General features: G+C 42.9%; 1 protein-coding gene across 2 annotated transcripts in view; it reads right to left on the bottom strand.

Annotated features, from left to right (window-relative positions):
• Nucleotides 1-15463, bottom strand: part of PTPRN2 (protein tyrosine phosphatase receptor type N2) — a 1585109-nt gene that overhangs the window by 277032 nt on the left and 1292614 nt on the right. For both annotated transcript variants that reach the window (XM_033931599.1, XM_033931600.1), the window contains exon 14: nt 12217-12411. In XM_033931599.1, coding sequence (XP_033787490.1) covers nt 12217-12411 — 195 coding nt within the window. The remainder of the gene's footprint in view (nt 1-12216; nt 12412-15463) is intronic.

Genomic DNA, 15463 nt, shown 5'->3' with positions numbered 1-15463 from the left:
CTGCACGAACCTCAAACACTTTAAAATCTTAAGTAGCAACATTCTAGAGCTCAGATTGTGATGTCATAATGCCTCATTCCACCAATGCCTAAGCTCTGGCCTCATCTGCACAAGCCTCAAATACTTTCAAATCATTAGTGTTCGAGGCTTGGGTGGTTAAGGCAGAGCTTACAGGAATGGGGCAGGGACAGCAACAAAACTCAGGGAAATTGGGTTCCTGCGGGGAACAGGGACAAATTTGTCCCCGTGTCATTCTCTACTCAGTGGATGATCGACAATTGTGCTCAATAGTACCTGGGAGTTAGCCGCTGTTTATAGAATCAGGGCCCAACTGTGCACTAACAGTATAAAGCAGGACGGAGCAGCCTAACAAATAGTGCAAAGGGACAAGAAATTGGGGAACTGGATTTAGTTCTCAATGTGACCCTGGAAAAGTCACTTAACCCTCCATTGCCCCAGATACAAAAGCTGAGATTGTGAGCCCACTAGGGACAGAGAAAGTACTCGTAATAAATGTAAACCACTTTGGTTGTACCACGGAAAGGTGGTATATGACATCCATGACCCTTTTTAATATACAGTATAATAGCACTGCTTTAAAAATTGGTGTGTTTGTGCTGGCATAAATTTTCTTTGGCAGCTAGGAATCATATTGAAAATGTTCCGTATAGCTCTGCATACTTCTAACACCAAAATGGGTATACATAAGCAATCCTTACTTCCATTTCTCTTTAACATTTTAGGCCTGACTCTACATTCCCTGGGTCACACTTAAGTAGGAAAAATACGATTTGGACAGTACAACTGGTGAGTTCAGTTATCTGGCATACAAATGTTTTCTGTGGGAGATATGTACGGGAGAAGAAAATTACCGTATTTGCCGGCGTATAAGACGACTGGGCGTATAAGACGACCCCCCAACTTTTACAGTTAAAATATAGAGTTTGTTATATACTCGCCATATAAGACTACCCCTTCTTCCGCACACCTTCTGCACAACAAATAAAACTTAAAAGAACATCAGAATTATTTCAACAATTTTAATTAATTCACTAAAGCTGAATAGAACAATAAACCCATGGGAGCTGCCATGCTATTTGTTTTCTAAACTGTTAACCAAACTGAAACTGTCAATGATAGAAGGAAGATAACACATAGAGGGAGAGAGCAAGTGCCGGGCAAGTCCCTAGCAAGTTTGCTGGCATGACAGTTTCCCTTTAAAAGCCTTCAAAAGCCTCCTGTTCGCCCCCGCAACTTCCTTAAGGGCTAGACTCCACACACGGCCGCATGTGCGAGAGACGTAGTAAAGAGAAAAGGGGTGGGGCCAGAGCGCCGCTGCTTCCCGCTGCGCAGGATGAAGGAGCTGGCACCCTTGTCACACTGATGTCCCGCCATGGCCCCGCTGATGTCCCGGCAGGTTTACTAGTACCGTAAGCACCGTAAGGAGGTAAGGAAGGAGATGTTAGGGCATGTAAAGTAAGGGCATGTAAACAGTACCCGGCGTATAAGACGACCCCCGACTTTGGGGAGGATTTTAAGGTACTGAAAAGTCATCTTATACGCCGGCAAATACGGTAGTCTCTCATCCAAGAACACAGTAAGTAAGCACTTGGTTCAAGCCTTCAACACGGCTGGTCTTGACCTTTGATTGTGAAGGATATGAACTCATGCAGATCCAAAAGTTAAGAGGAAAGGGATCTCAGCAGGAGTGCTTTTTAGAGGTGATGTTAATCTGCCAGAATTGTTTTGCCGTCATGTTTCTGATTAGGAAGTCATTTTCTGGGATACATTGACCTAATTTTAGCTAGTCATCATTATTTCATTTTTGTGCTATACTTTTTGACAATTAACTTCTGATTAGAGTCTTGCCCTCAACACCACCTAAAGCAGACCATTTTTTCTGAATACAGCAGATAGCTGAATTACTGGAATTAAAATTCCTGTATAGGTGGTGTTATCAGGATTCTGGTCCAGTGTTCATTGTCCAAAACTATTTAGAAACAAGGGCTAAAATAAATGTATCCACGTTTCACAATCAACCACAAAACTGAAAATAAAAAAAGTCTTCCTTAATTATCTTCTTTAAACCTTTTTCAAATAGCCATATAAGAAGGGCAAAATTCCGTACTCGGAATAGAAGCGATGAAATAAATGTCACTGCTATTGATGATTAGGGCTACTTCCTCACTGCTCGACGTGTACGCTTGAAAAAGTCATGTGACCTTCCAGTGGTCAAGTTTGGATAATTAGATCATTTAAAGTACTAAACAACGTTAATGATGACACTATGAGGTTAATTTTATAAACTCACAACATACGCATTCTTAACTCAATCAATTTAACCTAATTTAAGGATCCTCCGAGTGTAATACAGTGATCTTTCCTTCATTTGGTTTTTAGAAAAGACTGCTTCAATCATCATCGATTCTTAATATATCTTATTTTAATTATTTTTCTTCATTTTGTTCATTTATTCCAATAAAAATAAGATATATTAAGGATCGATGACGATTGAAGCAGTCTTGCATTACACTCCGAGGATCCTTAAATTAGGTTGAAATGACTGAATTAAAATTGAATATATTGTGAGTTTTGAATATAGTGATTATTAATGCAATCAAAAGAATCTTATGCCAAACTGAAGGTAACTTGTTAATTTTATAAAGTCATTTTTACATATAAGTGGTCCCAATGCTTCTATGAGACATGGTCTGTGACAGTGGCCTAGTAAGAGGGGGTGGGGTGGACTGCCTCAGGCACCATCTTCACTGGGGTGCCAGCGACTCTCCTCCTCTCCACTCCCTGCAAACCTCTTGAAATGTTCACCAGCACAAGCAGCATCCTCCACCTGCTTCTCGTACTGGCCTCGGCTCCCTCTGACATCACTTCCTGGTCACAGGATCAGGATGTGATGTCAAAAGGAAACTGAGGCCAGCACAAGCAGCAGGCAGCAGGCAGAAGATGTTGCTCATGCCAGTGAACATTTCAAGAGGGGGCTGGGGGGGGGGCGCTTAAGCAATGAGGGGCAGGGGGTGCTCAAGCAGCAGGGAAGAGCGGGGCGCATGGCACGGTGATGCCAGGCACAACTGCCACAGGTGCCAAACTCCCTAGCTATGCCACTAGTCTGATAACAATTCCAACTGGTGTGAATATACTACACATGTTAAAATGCTGGTGCACAGTTTGCCAGTAGGTGTACATAGAGGATTTTAAATGAGGCACCCTTTATAAAATTACTAGATATACTCAACAAGACTAGTATGGGGAACTGTCAAATATCTCCCACAATGAAATCCACTGACAGAACATTAAGGGGAAAACCAAAAAAAACTCTGTGGAGTGACGATGTTCCCAAATGGACTTTATTTGAAAGTATCAAAGTTCCAAAGGTACACTGAAATCATCCACATAAAATAATTCCATCCACATAAAAGTAAATCATCCACATAAGAGCCTTAAAGGACCTAGTCCGCTAGGGATGATTTTAGTGTACCTTTGGAACTTTGATACTTTCAAATAAAGTCCATTTGGGAACATCGTCACTCCACAGAGTTTTTTTGGTTTTCTTTGGATTTTCTTCTTTGTGGATATTTTGGGGTCAATTCCTTTTGTTTTTTGCTTGTTGCAGAACAATAAGGGGCCAATTCTTTAAAAGGCACCAAGATGCAGTGTGCTAAATGCTAATTCTATAATGGCAACTGAATGCCCAGATTACATTATATGTTTATGTTTATTAAAACTCTTTCTATACTGCTTAAACTACAAAGAAGAACAAAGTGCTTTACAAAATAATTCAATACAGCAATAAAAGATAGAAAAGATAATTCAAGCATATCTGTTAAATTCACATGAGGAAAATACAAAGGAATTTAGTCAGCTGAGTTCAATAAAAAGCTAATCTAAAATAATGTGACTTTAAATTCTTTTTAAACCTAAGGATTCTTCTTTCCTTAATTCCAAAGGTAGGCTATTCTGTAAACCTGGTACTAGGTAAAAAAATGCACAACTTCTAGTATAATCCAAATGAGCTTTAGAAATATGAGGTAAAGCTACTTTATCATCATCCACCCCACCCCTGGGAACCAGCTTCGCATCACCACCCCACCCCCATATCTGAGAATCTCAGAGAGTGAGAGCCAGAAGGCTTTGAGCATGCGCAGATGCTCAAGGCCACATAGCAGCCCAGCAGAGATCTTTCGGCACCAGCACATCCTGTGGGTTGGTGCTGCGTGCCGGTGCCCACTCGAGGTAAGGGTTTGAGGGGGGCCATGACATGGAGGGGGCACGACAGGGGGGGGCTCAGCCGGTTCTTGGGGATGGGGTGGAGTCAACACTCGGTTTGTGAGTCAAAGTTTGCAGGAGTGTTTTGCTCATCTTGCAAAACATTCGCAAACCGCATTACTCGCAAACTGAGGTTTGACCGTATTATTCACAAATATCTAAAACTGTCTATCATAGTCAATGTTTTATGATCCCATACTAAATTCAAATGTGGAGGCTCTCTATCTCCTGTAATACAGTATGCTATCATCTTGTCCAAATTCAATACTAATACATTATCAATCAGTCACTCACTAATAGCTTTTTTAACTATCTTGTAAAGGATTCATATCCCTTGTTATAGGAGAGAGTTTGTAAACTAGTAAAATATCATCTGCATATATACAGTACAAGTACTTATCCTTACATCTTGAACCCTTCTGGCTGGTTTGTTTGTTTATTTCTCACCCGCCCTTATCCAGGGCGAGTTACATATTAACATACAAAATAAAAAAATTGACATTTATTATAGAAAACACTTCAGAGACACACTATAACAAATTACATACTTACATATCAAATCCAATTACATATAACATACACATCGCATCAACGATGAATATCATTTAAGGCCAAAACTGGCCAAACCCACCTATACATAGTTGACTTATAAACAAGTTAAACAAGATTGACGATAGAGCTGTCCCTTGTGATACCCCATATTCTAATACTTTTTTCCTATGATTTTGAATTCTCATGAACAACTTTAAACATTCTGTTAGCAAGGAAAGATGAAAACCATTTTTATACTATTCCTTTTAAACCAGTTATCTCGTAAAAGGTTAAGTAACAACCTATGATCAACCAAATCAAAGGCTGAACTAAAATCCAAAGAAACTACAAACGCTAAATTACCTCCATCTAAAATAGAATGTACCTCAGAGGAAGGCGATGAAAATGGTAAGAGGTTTGAACCAAAAAAGTATGAGAAGAGACTGGAAGATCTAAATATGTATACTCTGGAAGAGAGGAGGGACAGGGAGATATGATACAGGGAATTTTTCAAGTACCTTTCTTATTTCTAATTTTAATGTATATTTTCTGTAAACCGCTTAGAACCTAACGGATGTAGCGGTATATAAGAAATAAATTACATTACATTACATTACATGTTTAAACACTTGAAAGGCATTAATATAGAGCCAAATCTTTTCTGGATGTCTGGCGAGGTGTCCCAGCCTCTTTGTGTCCAGAGCTCGAGATGGGCATGGTGAAGGCATGTTATGGGCGGACTTTGGATATGCATAAGGGCGGGTTAGACTAGGATGTCTTGAGGCGATGTGAACATTTTCCAAGACACCCTGGACGGAACTTAGATGTTCGGAGCTAGACCTGTTTTAGAATCATCTAAGTGCCACAAAGGTGCCCAAACTGATCAGATGACCACTGCATGCATCAAGGTAAGACACCCCCTCACTCTCCCAGTGCTTACTGACCCCCTTTCACCCCACAAAAATGAGAACAAAAAGGCACATATTGGCTCTAGAACAGCAGCATCTGGTATAGGACAGCCTAGTAGAGCAGCCTTGTGGGTGGGCTAGTAAACCATAGAGAGGAGGACCATAACCCATTAGGCACTCTAACTACAGCATCTATGGAATAAGTATGAGCACATCAAAACCCACCCAAACCCTACTCTACTGCCATATAGGTTCCACCTGAAGCTTGGATGGTACACAGGTGGGTACAGTGACATAGTAAGCGGGGGCAGACCTCCCCAGGCGCTGTCTTGGTAGGTGCGCTGGCACTTCTATGCCCCCCAAAGCCATGCTCTTGCCCTCCCTTCTCTGCTCCCTCCATACCTTTTTAAAATCTTCGCCAGCACAAGCAACGACTCTAGCCTATTTCTCACCCCGGACAGGCTCCCTCTGAAATCACTTCCGGGTTGTGGGGCCATAAAGTGACATCAGAGGGAAAGCCAGCGTGAGCAGCAGGATGGAGAAGTTGCTTGCACTGGTGAAGATTTGAAGAGCTACAGGGGTGGGAAGGGAAGGCAGGAGTATGACGTGAGGGCACGGAAGGAGAAGAGGGGGGCTGCAAGGAGGGCATGGGGGCACCACTGCCTCAGGTACTTCCCACCCTCACTATGCCACTGGATTGGTATAGCAGGTTTTGGGGGAGCTCACCATAAATTAAAAGGAGGTTATGGTGAGATATGTTTCCGATACCCTTTATGTGACGTTCACAGCAGTGCCATCGATGGTGCTCCACTGCTCTGTTAGGATGTCTATGTGGCCACTCCATTACTATGCTGGTCCCTCCCATGTACAAATGGTCTGGATTAGGACATTTTGGACATGGACATTTTGGAATTCGATAAATGGCCAAAAAAAGTTCAAACAGGTCATTAACAAAAAAAAAAAATTGGACATCTAGCAATTTTGAAAATGGATGTTTCCCCACCCCGATATTTGGATGTCTTCCAAGATACGTCCAAAGTCGAACTTAGACGCACTTTTGAAAATGCCCCTGCACATGTTTAAATAATTGTAAAAGATTTGAAACTATCTAAAGGGTTCCATTTTTCTCAGACACCATATTTGAATTGGTGCAAATGACTACATTTAAATGCCCTTATTCTATAGCTATACAAGTAACTTAAAGGAATGCTTCCAATCTGCTCATCCATTTCCACGCCCCTTTTTTTGACTCATGTATAAAATTTAGGGGTGGATCCTGAGCCTATTTCACACATGTAACTTGTAATTAATTCTAAATAGTGCTTAATGTTCCCGGATGTTATTTTATAAACTATGCCTAAATTCAAGTGTGGCTTATAGAATAGCGCTTTTTTTGGCACTGAGTTTTTAGGCGCTATATATAGAATTTAGCCTTTAAATATCAGGTGCGGCTTCATGTTAAGAAACAAAATAGAATGAAATGAACAAAAAAAGGAAACAAAGCAAAATATAAGGAACAAAATGAAAACCACTCCTATCATCTACCCTGTATGCAGGCAAGAGCACATGTGTTTCTCAACATTAGAAGTAATTTGATCTGAATAGTGCAGAACGTCTATTGAGGGTGGAGGAAGAATCTAGAATGTCATAAGCATTGTTCTTATTTAGGATATTTATGATGCAAGTTTGATGTTTTATGCTAATGCTATTGTATTTACTGTTTATTTTTGGCAATCTGTCTTGCCCTTATATTTATGGGAATGCAGCCTAGAAGTCATGAAATAAAACAAACAGATAAAATTCATGCATCTTTGACTAGACAGATATACGTGTTTTGTTCTGAAAAATGACCTGCAGAGGAAGCAGACAAAGCTTTGGGAGTGATTTTTCTTTAGGCAAAGCAAAACAGTTGCCATACTTTCGCTTCATTTACTATTGAGCACCCCATGGCTACAGTGGCGTAGTGAGGGTGCGAGGTGCCCCTCACCCACTCTGTCCCTGCCCCCTCCTGCCGCGCGCGTGCACCCTTCCCTCATCCTCTTTAATGTTCCTGGTGCGAGCAGCAATCCCAACCTGCTGCTCGCGCCGTCGGCTCTTCCTCTGATATCACTAGGTGCGGGTCCAGGAAGTGATGTCAGAGAAACATCTGAAATTGGTGTGAGCAGCAAGTTGGTATTGCTGCTGGTGCCATGAACATTAAAGAGGTATGAGGGAAGGGAAGGGGCAGACATGTGCATTAGTGTAGGGGGCAGTGAAGGAGCGGGGGTGGAGGAGCGGAGAGGAGGATGGGTGCCAGCGCCCCCACCAAGATGGCGCCCAGAGCGGACCGCCCGCCCCCCCCCCCCCCATTTACTACGTCACTGCGTTGCTAAAAGCACCTGTGGAGTTTTCATCAATGCGGATGCTTTGGATTATTTCCTCCTTAGTTACTAAGGCCCCCTTTCACAAAGGTGATTGCCGTGGGAGGCAGTGGTAACCACTCCAATGCCCACAGGGATTCAACAGGTGTCAGAGCATTTGCCACGTGGCTGCCACTATCGCACCTTTGAAAAAGGGGAGGATAAGGCTTTGGTCATGGAGGCAGATGGCTAATCTGTCTGCTACATACAAAAATGAGTGACCTATTTTCACATACCACACATTTATCTGTTTTATTTTTATGAGGAAATTTCTTAAGCTGCCTGGCTCTACATTGGTTAGAAATGTAAAAACAATTGAAGTATTTTTAAGATGGAAAGAGCAATAGCGATACAAAAAGGGACATATAATAACTTTGTAAAGATATGGGGGCCATTGGCAAAGTATTGTGATGAATAGACATCAATTATTTTCTTTTCCTTTTCTTTTCTTCTTTTTTAGATTTATTTAGCACACTTAAGGGGGAGGGTGGATATGGAGTGTAAGTTAATAAGATATGTTATCATATGTTATATAATATAGTACACTCTATTTTAGTTGAAAATGTGATGAAGGGAGGGTGGGTGAGTGGGTGTGTTTTTTTTGTTTTTTACACTATTAGATCTTATGTGTTAGATATTATAGTGCTATATTGGAATTACTTGTATGATATATTTTTGTGCACTTGTTTGATTTGAAAATGAATAAAGACTTAAAAAAAAAAAAAAGAAATGTAAAAACAAAACAACAAATTAATAAGGTGAAGGGCAAGGGAAAGAGGAATCAGGGGTCTCCCTGCGGGTTCAGCTAATCACAGCAGGGAAATCCCAACTCAGCCAAGCTGGCAGGACTCCCCGATGCCGCGCTATCTATCTTTGTGCGACTCACACTTAAATAGGTGCTTTGGGCTGCCTAATGCTACTTCTGGCACTGGCCACCCCTACTTTGGCATTCAGTGGTCTAAAGCACCTACATAGGCATGATTCCAGTACCTTTTATTTAGGTGCTGGTAGGCACTTCAACCTTGCCGTTTCTTGCTGTTTCTAACGGCATTCTTCAGTTAACTTAGGTGCCGGTGGTACATTAGATAGATTGTGAGACTGCCAGGACAGATAGGGAAAATGCTTGAGTACCTGATTGTAAAACCGTTTAGATACCCTTGATAGGCAGTATATAAAAACCTAATAAATTTTAAACCTTTTAGAATGTCCCTGTGTAATTGCTTATGTTCTGCTGAATCACAAATCAGATTTTAAGCGTTAGTGCTTACCGTGGCTTAATATAAAGACTGCTATATTGCATTTCAAGATGAATTGTGCTCTTTTTCTCAGTCGAGAAATATTTACTGTATTTTTTTTTAACTCTTTGATTGCTTTGGTTTTGTGTATGATTATAATGCATAGTTTTGAATAATGTTGTAATAAGGACCTATGATTTTAAAAATTACTAGGACGCATGGCGAGTCAAACATGTTTGCTCTTTTTTATGAATTATGATGAGTCCCAAATCTACAAACAAAAATAAAGTGGACACAATGCAGCCCCCCCTCCACACACACACACACAAAGACAAAACAGATTTCTATATTTAAAAAAATATGATTTAATAACATCCACTTGTTACACGATGACCAGCATGTTTTATCTATTGGCTGCCCTGCCTAATCATCTTTAATGCTGAGCTTTCAGTTTTGTTGCCAGTTTTGATGTAGAGGTCTTTTCTGTTAAGGCCAGTGCCATCGCAAACTGTGCGCCGTGGAACAATAGTATGCCCTGACAGATTTCAGGTATGCTGCAAGATGCCGGCGATGAGGAGAGGCACTGGCTGACTGCCTACAGGATGTGCCTCTTGTGGCGAGAAAAGGCGTGTCCTGTAGTTAGTCAGCAGGCTCCTGCGCTTCTCCTTACCTCTCCTTCTGCAGCACACACACACACACACCCTCCCCCAAAACCGGTGGTAATAGGAGGCTCAGGGCCATGGCTGGAGGACATCCGTGCATGTGTGGTCATTGGCGTGATGATGCAACTCATGCGTGTGATGTCATCGCATTTCTGGGTGCTGTCTAGTCGCAGCCCTGAGATTAGTGTGCCACAGCTTAAAAGGTCTGCGACACACTGGTTAAGGCAGTCAATTTGATGTTGAAATTGCTGTATTGCGCAAAGGATATATACAGTCTATGAATTTGCTGCTTCTGCATATTAAGGGAAGGCTTCTGGGTCAGCCGCGAGCCTCGTGCTGGAACCAGCGGCCGTGGCTTCATGAAGAGAAGTGCCACTGGGAGGAGAGAGCCAGCCCGGGAGGTAAACACCCAGGTGAGAAATGAAGGGTCAGGCTGCTGAGTCAGTTACGAGTCGCGGCTTAGCAAAGAGAACTGCGATGAGAGGAAGGAGCCAGTCAGAGGCGGTCAACACCCACCCAGGAGGCACGAATTTGGGATGCAGAACAGAGGAAATGATAAGGGGCGCAATGGGACACGGAAGGGAGAGGAGGGTCACGTTGGCACAGAAAGGGCAAAGCAGGGACACAGAATGTAGGGAGGGAGCACAAAGGATGGAAGGAAGGAAGAAACAAGGGAGCATGAACTTGGGAGATAGGATGGAACAATGGAGGGAGTGAGGGAAAGAGATGTTGAGGTGGGGGAGGGAATAGAAAGGGAGAATTATTGGGCATGGGTGTGTGAGTGAGAGGGAAAGAGACATGGGAAAATGAAGAAAAAGGTGAATTGTTTGGCATAGGGAGGGAGAAGAAATATTGGACATGGTGGTGGGAGAGGTGTGAGGTACAGATGCATGGGGAAGAAAGAGAAGAGGTGGTAGAGAGGAAACAGTGGGACGGATGAAGAAAAGTAAGTGTTACCTCCTATCTTTTTCTTTCTATTTAAACTACAGTATAGTACTTTGTTTTGAGGACTGTTTCTTTAATGTTTTTATAGACTGTGTACTGTACAGGATCCAAGTTACATACAAATTCAACTTAAGAATGGTTTAAAAAAAATGGAACTCATTCTTAATCCAGGGACTGCCTGTATAAAATACAATACAGAAATCTCTTGATCTTGAGTCTAGGTGGGTGGGGAAGGGAACTCTTAAGCTTTTGGAGCCTTTAAAGTTGGAGAGAGGGAGCTTTAGAATCAGGGGTACACAGGCACCAGGGCATACTGAGACTCCCCATCTATTTACGTGAAGAAATCAATCTAGACAAATTTAAAAATAAACTGAAAACTTTCTTATTTAACGATGCTTTTGTAATCTAATACCATTGGTTTCTTTTAATTAATATTCAACAAATTTTTGGACCTAACTGTCTTTTCTCTTCACATTCAACTATTTTTCATCCCATCCTTTTGTGTTTTCCATTTTTGGCTTCCCACTCTGCTCAATTACATTGTAACTTCTTCCCCTACCTTCCTTTTGTTTCCAGTTTGTCTAGTTATCGTCTGTGTCTGGTCAGTTTTTAATTATTTTAAAATTTCTTTTATTCTGTAACTTTTATCCATGTGTAAATCGCCTTGAATATTGACAAGGCGATTAATCAAATAAATATTAAACTTGAAACTTGAACTCTTGATCTGGTATGTAGGTGTTGGAGAAGGTGATTGGGGTATGAAGGTCCTTGCATCTTTGTATCATTAGCAATGATTGTCAGGGTACTGTGGCCCTTGATTTCTGTGTCAGGATGTAAGGGACAAAGGATGGCCATTTAAATGTCAGTATGTCAGCACTGCAGACACATGAAAATGTACTAGCTGGTTCATTACCTAGCACTTATAGGGGAGAAAAAGATGCTACTTAGCATGCACTGACAAAAATCCTAATTTGCATATGAAAATAAAGGAACATCAAGTTTATACAAATTTTAAGACATGCTTACTATCATCAGGAAGCTTATTTGCCTGTGGCTTTGAACTATATGCAATACACCCTCTGTTCTACATGCAAGCTACCAATAAGCCCCTAAAATGATGCTCTCCGGTACATACATTTTTACTGAGTTTTCTGTAAAAGATGAGGGAATATAAAGTCCATTCTGCTGTAGGTTTACAGCTACCTGTTATGTTGGGGCAACACAAAATAAAAAGATTACTGAAAGTCACCCTTACCAGTATCAAGTGACCGGTGGAGATGTCCATGTTAGACTGAACTGGTTCTTCACACCAGGATGAGGTGCTGCTCCGAGCAGTGGGGCTGGGTGTGGGTCCATCACTGAACTGTGAGGAGACACTGTTAACCCGCGAAGCATGAAGAGGCTCTGGGCGATCCGATGACTTGACAGCCATGCGCTGACGGCACAGCTCCTAGCAGAAAGAATGACAGAGGACAAGAATATGTGATTACTGGTATCACTAGGGAATACTGCCTGTCAGTGAGTTCTAAAGAACACTCGTATTTTCAGTCCATGTCAAGAATTGCAGAGCTTTTTTTTATTCCAGGGCTTCAAAAGACCATATTATCCACCTAATGTTAGTCTATCAGAGCTAACCACAGTTGACATGCATCATTCTCAGGTAATATCAGTAATATTACTTTGATCACAATTTTTCTCCTTTTTATTGTCAGTCTTCTGGGTGCTCTTCAGCTAAAACATAGCTTTTTGGAAATCCATCATCCAATAGGAAAATGAAAGAATTCCCAGAGCACAATGAACACTGCAGGAAACAAACAGTATTCTCTGGAATAAGGTTCTCTCTCTTTAAGATATACACTGTGAACCAAAAAAAAAACCACCAAAATGTTTTTTGTCATATCTTCCACAGAACTTGGCTGATTCTTATAATAATAATAATAATAATAATAATAACTTTATTTTTCTATACCGCCATAGTCAGGCGACTTCTAGGCGGTTAACATGGTAAGAAGGCTGGACATTCAGCGAATTACAAGAGGTCTTAATGCAATACAATAATTCTGCATACTATACAATACAATGAGTCTGAATACAGTACAATACAATACAATACAATGAGTCTAAGTACAATACCATTCAATGAGTCTAAATATTTTACAATAAACTAAATGGGAAACTTACGTTCTACTTGGAGTTCTATGGGTTATAAAATCTTATAAAATGTGGTGCATCGTGCCCTGAATAAAGCTGATATAAAATGTTGTAAAGTATTTCCCACTGCTCCACAACACTACGTTGTGAAAATGAATTGTAGCTATGGGATATGCGCAGAAGCAGACAATAGTTTATAAACAGCCTCTGTATCAAAATGGTTTTCACTACAGAATATTGAAACTGCTAAAAGGTTACAAGCAGTCGACAATTATTGAGAGTTCCCATAGAAGGTTTGGAACAGAAATGGCCTCGATGCGTTGCTATGCAAGATCCGAGCAATGAGCACCGAGGATCGTAAGCCAGGCAGCGGACAACAATGCTCGATTCGCACACAAGAGCACATTAATGTTGTATGCGATCTTGTACTGAGCCAGCAGGACATGCTGCAAATACACTGAACAACTCAACAAATAGCAAGATAAGCAGGAATAAGTCAGACAACTATGGTTAGGGTTAGGATAATTCATGATAATCTGACATTAGTGTCTTAAGTGTTGTGCCCAAGAGTTAACTTTGCACAACAAAGACACACGCCTGAAATGGTACAAGCAGCTTTTGACCAAGTACCCAGAGAACAGTGTCAGCTTCATCTAGTTAACAGATGAAAAGATATTTGAACACAGATTAACACGCAGAATGATCACATATACGTGCCTTCAATAACACTGAAGTGTGAGATTAATGCCAAACGCCTACTACGGAGACCCACCCGACCTTCAGCCAATCAATCATGGTCTTGGTCGCAATCTTGAAAATTTGGATTCACAGATTTGTTCTTCATTGATCCTGGGGTCAAGATCGACTGTGCATACTACCAGGACGTCCTCTTGACACAGAAGCTGTTGCCAGTGATCTGTCGGATGTTTGAAGACTATTTGATTTTCCAACAGGACAATGTCCCATCAGGGCATTACAGTAGTCTATACAGGGAGTGGATCAATGTGTTCAAGGAGGCCGGTTCAAGCAACTTAGCAAGGGAACGTATCATCCTGAGTCGATAGAAGCATTTCTGAACGACCGTGCTGATGTGAAAATGATAAGAAAATTTACTGTCAAAAGTAACTCCTAATAGTTTTAAAGTAGGGATAATTTTGATGGGGAACGATTCGAGCTTCAGGGGAACCTGAAAGCACAGTTACTTACCGTAACAGGTGTTATCCAGGGACAGCAGGCAGATATTCTTGACTGATGGGTGACGGCACCGACAGAGCCCCGGTACGGACAATTTTAGAGTGATTGCACTCTAAGAACTTGGAAAGTTCTGGTAGGCCGCACCGCGCACGCGCGAGTGCCTTCCCGCCCGACAGAGGCGCGCGGTCCCCAGTTAGGATAAGCCAGCTAAGAAGCCAACCCGGGGAGGTGGGAGGGACGCAAGAATATCTGCCTGCTGTCCCTGGATAACACCTGTTACGGTAAGTACCGTATTTTCGCGGATATAACGCGCACCTGTGTAAAACGCGCACAGGGGTATAGCGCGCAGAAATCACGATGATATGTACCAAAACTTTTCTATACCGCGCTCAGGCATATAACGCGCATGATGCCCGACGCTCCTTTCGCCCGCCCTGACTTTCCGTGCGCTGTCCCGACTCTCCGTTCACCCCCCCTGACTTCCGTGCACTGTCCCCCCTTGAAGTCCTGTCCCCCCTTGAAGGTCTGTCCCCATCCTGAAAGCCTGATGCCCCCCCCGACGTCCGATACATCCCCCCCCCCCGGCAGGACCACTCGCACCCTCACCACGAAGGACCGCCGACTCCCCAACAATATCGGGCCAGGAGGGAGCCCAAACCCTCCTGGCCACGGCGACCCCCTAACCCCACCCCGCACTACATTACGGGCAGGAGGGATCCCAGGCCCTCCTGCCCTCGACGCAACCCCCCCTCCCCCCCCAACGACCGCCCCCCCCAAGAACCTCCGCCCGTCCCCCAGCCGACCCGCGACCCCCCTGGCCGACCCCCCCGACCCCCCCACCCCCCTTCCCCGTACCTTTGGAAGTTGGCCGGACAGACGGGAGCCAAACCCGCCTGTCCGGCAGGCAGCCAACGAAGGAATGAGGCCGGATTGGCCCATCCGTCCTAAAGCTCCGCCTACTGGTGGGGCCTAAGGCGCGTGGGCCAATCAGAATAGGCCCTGGAGCCTTAGGTCCCACCTGGGGGCGCGGCCTGAGGCACATGGGCCAAACCCGACCATGTGTCTCAGGCCGCGCCCCCAGGTGGGACCTAAGGCTCCAGGGCCTATTCTGATTGGCCCACGCGCCTTAGGCCCCACCAGTAGGCGGAGCTTTAGGA

This window comes from Geotrypetes seraphini, chromosome 2 (assembly GCF_902459505.1).
Source record: "Geotrypetes seraphini chromosome 2, aGeoSer1.1, whole genome shotgun sequence".
Classification (NCBI taxonomy): domain Eukaryota; kingdom Metazoa; phylum Chordata; class Amphibia; order Gymnophiona; family Dermophiidae; genus Geotrypetes; species Geotrypetes seraphini.
Note: the sequence above shows the minus strand (reverse complement) of the source record. Positions and strands in the feature narration are given on the sequence as shown.